This window comes from Humulus lupulus, chromosome 5 (genome assembly GCF_963169125.1).
Source record: "Humulus lupulus chromosome 5, drHumLupu1.1, whole genome shotgun sequence".
In the NCBI taxonomy this organism is placed as follows: domain Eukaryota; kingdom Viridiplantae; phylum Streptophyta; class Magnoliopsida; order Rosales; family Cannabaceae; genus Humulus; species Humulus lupulus.
This window is the reverse complement of record NC_084797.1, coordinates 20019969-20026231: the sequence shown is the minus strand read 5'-3', so window position 1 is coordinate 20026231 and position 6263 is coordinate 20019969. Positions and strand designations below refer to the sequence as shown.

At 30.0% G+C, this 6263-nt stretch overlaps 1 protein-coding gene across 1 annotated transcript; it reads right to left on the bottom strand.

The window, feature by feature from the left end:
* Positions 1-909: 909 nt before the first annotated feature.
* LOC133834587 (probable WRKY transcription factor 53) lies at positions 910-3673 on the bottom strand. The gene is made up of 3 exons (XM_062264253.1): positions 2893-3673; positions 2637-2765; positions 910-2045 (listed from the first exon to the last, which is right to left on the bottom strand). The coding sequence occupies exons 1-3, from the start codon at positions 3207-3209 to the stop codon at positions 1205-1207; spliced, it is 1287 nt and encodes a 428-aa protein (XP_062120237.1). The 5' UTR covers positions 3210-3673; the 3' UTR covers positions 910-1204.
* Positions 3674-6263: the final 2590 nt, after the last annotated feature.

Here is a 6263-nt window from a genome sequence, read left to right as displayed (position 1 = left end):
TTATTAATTTCTTTTTAAGTACTATTGTATTTTATATATATATATGTCATGTAGTCATATAAATATATATTTATACGTTGTGTTTAGCTGTAATATATATATATAGATTATTGATATAAATATTTATATATATTATTGAAATATAATTCATTCTATTATATATATATATTTAGAAAAATAGTAAATTAGTTTTTATTAAAATTATAGAGAATGTTTATAACTTTAAAACTACATAAACGTGCATTGCGTATGAAGGTGATTTACTACCTAAGTATTGAGCTTATTGAATTAGCAAGACAAGATTTAAAGAAATCATAAAGAACATGTAAAAGAATCACACCAAACAATTTTTACAAGGTTCACCACTATAAATAGTAATGGCTAATTCTTGGGACCTAGTCCAGAAAAAAAAATCCACTAAGATAGAAAATGCAAGTTCTACAAAGTACCTCTGATTTTACCAACAACAGAAAATCTTCTATACTTGTCTCTCTTGTGAAATTCCTTAGATTGATCTCTTTGAGTCTTTACACTTGAACTTTTGCAGATCTAACTTTCTTCCAATACTTCACCTGAAGAACACCACTATCTACCATAAATGAACATCCTTCCAAGAATAGAGTTCTTCTACCTATAAAAAAAATGACAAAGAAAAACCCACACAAAAATCCAAAACCTAGCAGAGCAAAGTTTCTCAAGAATACAGATTTGAGTTCTAACAAACTCAACCAACTCAGACACCCTAAAAACAGAAATTCGTTAGAAACAAAATAGCGCGGCACACCAAAATCAAGAGACCAAAAACATCAGACAATTAATCATAACAGACAATGTAAACCATGCCACGTAAGCAACAGTAAGACATTGTGACAACACCAAATTTCCGGATGCAACTGACAAAATAGGAGATGAGTTAAAATACTGTTAAATTACAAAATACAGATGCAACTGAAAAAGCAATACATAATCATAAAATTGCCAAAATATAAAATACAAAAAGTATGACACTTATAGTGTACATTGTTTTTACTCTTACGTACCTATTTAACTATCTCTCTTTTCCTCTCCACATATTTATATAAATATAAATATTATTGTCCTCGCGTTAATTGATCTAGCTAGGACGAGCACTACTTAAAACATGAAAGTCGACATCGGTACAATTGATTGATCGCTGAATTGATTGATCGATCAACATAGAAAATCAGGAAAAGAATCCTGAATTATCAAAGGTGAAGTTGGAGTCGAATTCACCTTGTCCAAATTGAAAATCCGGACCAATTGTGGAAGTATTAGCAGCTGAAGAGGAGATTACCGCCGCTATCTGATCAGACTCAGAATCCTGCTGACGATCATGAAAAGTTTCGTGAATTCCTCCTCCAAATTCGTGATGATGGTGACCAGCTTGAGGCGACACTGACGATGAGAAATAGTTCGTCCCAGAAGCTGCCGGGGACACAAACGACGGAGAAAATTCTCTCATTAAACTGTCGTCGATGATCATATTCATAGGATAATTATTCGAAGAAAAAGTACGATGAGCAGCAGGGTTCTGTTCTTCCCCACCAGCGGCCACCGCCACTGCCAACGCGTCTGTCATGTTAACATTCGTATTATTATTATTAGCCGCAGTGGTAGGACTGGACGATGCAGCGAAGTGGAAAGAGGGGATTAGGGCAGCTGAATGACCGTCATCAAGATTCTTTAGGCCTTCGGTGATGACCCTGAGGCCTGATCTGAGACTGGAAAGAATGTGATCTTCTTGTGCTTGAGGCTGATGTTGATGACTCATTTGTTCTAATGGGAAGTTATTAATAATATTGTTGTTGGTATTGGTTGTTTGAAGTGCTACCACTTCTTGGTTTTGGTCAGCTGAGGCTGTTGGGTTAGTACTGCTGCTTCCGATCACGTGACCGGGAGCTTGGGTGCACGTGTGCCTCCCTCGGTATGTGATTTCAAAGATTGTAGGGTCGTCATCTGATCGTTGGACTTGCTTTGTGGCCAAACATCCTTGAACATTTCGATGAGTGCATCTGTAATAGCCCCTACAAATGAAGCCAAAAAAAAGTTTATATTAATTAAGTATAGTAGACTATTATTATATGATAAATTATATTTATTATAAGAAAAAGTTGTCAGTTGAATTGGGATGATATATATGTCAAGTGGAAAGTTTTAGTATATGTACTTGCTCTTGCTCAACTAGTTGACAACTATAGCTAGTGGCTCTAGAGATTTTGTCATGTTATATAAACTTATTCTATAAATACATGGCTGTCTAGTTGATCAATTTCCTTAAGAGACAAAAATGCTTGTGTTTTTGCAACTACGTACATCGATTTACATCAAAACTTTATCGCTACCAATCTCATTATTATCTCTTTCGTACGCAAGTGGCAACATACGTTTCGAAAGTGATAAGAGAACAAATTATAACCCTTGTATATATTGAATCGCTACATTACAAAAGTTCGCAATCAATATTTACGGATGTAAGAAAGCTTCAATTCTTTGTATATATTGACAAAGCTAGCACACAAATCATGTCATTTCATATAAATATATTTGTGTTAAAAACATGTTTGTGATAAGTTGTCCACCTACATTGAATCATCAATATAATTAATTATTATCACCTGGGATATTTGGCTCCAAGAATGTCCTTTTGGCCATATTTTCTCCAGCTAAACCCATCGTCAAGAGGCCCTTCTAGTCCCATCCCAGGACTCACCCTCACTTGCTTCGTCCACCTTGGCAAACTCTTCCTGATATTTAAATATATTTGTACACTTGCGTAAGTTGCAACGACCTTAATAAAAATCTCAAATACCTAGCTAATAATAGTACAAGTTGATTATTATTGAATCAATATATACATATATATATATATACCTTTTTCTAGAGCCCATGTAATCTTTGTTGTCCTGGTCACGGTCAGAGTCCTCGCTGCGTGGACTTCCGGTCAAAGAAGGTGGGGAATCGGACATTCCAAGTTGAAGAACTGGGGGTGGCTGTGGTGGATGATCTCCAGGCCAGTTGAGCATCGAGAGTGCCTTTTCATAAGAAACTAAAATCTTTTGGACCAAATACTGACCCGTTTCGTGGGAAGAAGGAGAAGATGCGTTGATGAGATGGAGTTGGAGTTGCCCTGCAAGCTCTTTCCCTCGTGTCAGCTCATTCAGCAGATTCTTTTGCTCCCAATCTCCCATCTTATAGAATGAATTATACGACACGTCGTATGATCGATCTGGATAGATAATATATGTAGAGAAATGGGCAATACTAACTAGTAACTAGTATTAATTAGCTGGACAATAGATCATGTTGTAATGAAGTATATATAAATGCGTTTTCTGTGTGTATGTACTTTTGCGGCTTATATTATTAATAAGGAAAAGAAAAGAGGTTAATTAAACTGGTTTGGTTGTTTGTTTTGAGGAGAAAGAATTTGGAGTGAGGGAGTTAAGAGGAGGGAAATATTGGTGTGTGATTTTAAGGCCATGGTGTAGGAGGAGGGGATAGCTAGCTAGTATATATTTGAAGATGATGAGAAATTGAGAAAGTTTGACCGAGAAAATCATTTGTAGAATATCTTCATGAAGACTGGTCTTTGGTCGTAGGAATAGGAGAGGGAGACAAAGAGAGATGAGAAAGAAGTTCAAAGAGGTAAAAAGGTCTATGGCTGACCACTTCTGCATTCACAATTACACAAAGTAATAACTCTAGAATAAAGATCTATCAAAGTTTTTCTCCCTTAAATTGAATTAATTAGAGAGTGAAAAGAGGGACAAGAACAGAAAGTCAGAGATGAAGCCAAGGAAGGAGACCAAGAATCTTCAAACCTAGTTCCGCGTAAGTACTATTAGTATATAATACTGTATATATTCTCATACTTCTTCACCACTTATACGAATAACACTAGTTACGTCATCTAAAACCAAGTGATTACGTTCGTATCTTAATCTCTATTGGATATCGTCCACTTTAGTGGCTTATGTGACACACACACATTCATACATACATAATAAAAGGTCCAATGTCCACGCACGCACATTTTATGGAGCGTGAAAAACTCTCACTATAGCAATACCCTTACTTTATTAGTTACATTATTATACTTCGTACGTGTCTTTGAATTAGAGCTTGACATTCATGCACTTCATGATTATTTCCAACTATGCATGTACATGATATCAAGTAGTTAATTATTATAACTAAAATAAAATTAGTCAAACATTGAGCTAGCCGTAATTGCCAAAAGTTAAAATACCGTGTTGAGCTACATTTACATTTATAACACTTTTTATATTTTGGGATGTGCTTGTTTTTTATAATAGGCCAACATGATGTGTTTTTTCTTGATGTTTTTTTTTTAAATGAAGAATGTGCTTTCTCAAGTGTTATAAAGTTATTATGAAGTTAAAATACTTTATTTCGTAATTTTTTATAAATATATATATAGATACTAGGTAAAAGCAATTTATAATGCATGTTTATTTAGTTTTATAGTTGTAAATATTATTTATAATTTTAAAAAAACTAGTTTATTGGTTTACTATTTTTTTAAATATATATATAATAGAATGAATTATAATTTTATAGTATATATAAATATTTATATCAATAACATCTACATATATGACATCTAAACACAATGTTGACATAGATATATATTTACATGACTACGTGACATATATATAAAATACAATAATATTTAAAAAGAAATTAATAATATAAATAAAATAAGAAAAGAAAAAGGCATAGTATAGACAGTAGTATACATTCGTCAACTATTTTTAGTTTCTATTGTATCTCACAATGTCCTTTGGTGAATTTGATGAAGAAAAAGAGTTCTATTCACTTGATAAAAAAAAACTATCACACAAATTTATAAGATAAAAAAATTATTGGTATGTATTTATTATTTTTAAATAAATATGATTTAATTATTTAAATTATCATAACAAATTTTAAAAATATCATATTTTAATTAATTAATTTATTTATTTTTGTTTAAGTTTATGTTTGTTCTGGTTTTTGAATTGGGCAGTGAAAACAAAATATTATATATTATATGTTTAATAAATATTAAGTTTAATTAAATTTTATTTAAGTTAAAAAATGTATGGTGTTGTTATTTTAAATAATTATCATTGTAAAATATCTCAAAAATATCATATTTTAATTTGTTTAATTATTTATTTATTTAATTAATTTTAAGTCATGTTTACAATCTACTGTTAAATATATATAAATATTCTGTTAAATACAAAAATATTCTGTTAAAATTAACGGAAAAAAAATAAAAAACCGTTAAAATTAAGAATTTTCATTATCTACCTACTTTTTATATAGAAGAGATATCCTAACTATTGTAAAATAGGTGTTTTAAAAAAAAAAAAAATAGAACAATATAAATTTAAGTGATTTTAATATCAACATAATTATGTACAAGGACGAAGGTAGAAGTGATCTTGTAAGGGCCAAAAGGTAAAATAATAATAATAATAATAATAATAATTGAGGAAGACCAAATATAATTTTTTTTAAAACAAAAAATAGAGTTATTATCACAAATACTATATAACTTTTTTTTTCTTCCAAAATTTGGGGGACATCAAGGGATCCGTCTAAAATATATTAGTAAAAGAAAAATAATTTATTGTATCACAATAAAGTTCAACTATATCCCTTTTTTAAAAAGAAAAAGTATAATTACTAATTTGTCATCATATAAAACCTTTTAGTCGCAATAATTTTTTTGTTTGGACTAAAATTTCATAAATATACCTTTTTTTTTGTTATTTTACTTTTTTTTATGGTCCATGATTTTTTTTCAAAAATATTATCTAAAGTTTTTAAAAATGTCAAAAAAGTAACTAAAAACAACAATTGGACAACAACTAAGCATTAACTTACTGCATACTAACACATTAAAAACAATAATTGTACAACAACTAAAAGTCAACCCATTGCATACTAACACATTTAAAAAAATTAAAATATATCTAAAAAAAATTAAATAATAATTAAACATCAACATAACAACAGAACAACTATTACATAAACTTAAACAACATGAAAACAAATAAACAACATAAAAACAACTAAAAAATAACATAAAAGATTAAAATATACAAAACCTCAAGAATGTAAAAAAAAATTCAAAATTGTCAAATTAAAAAAAATTATCAATTTGTAAAAATGTAATTTTTTAACAAAATTAAATGTATTGTGTAAATTTTTCAATAAATAATTAGTTA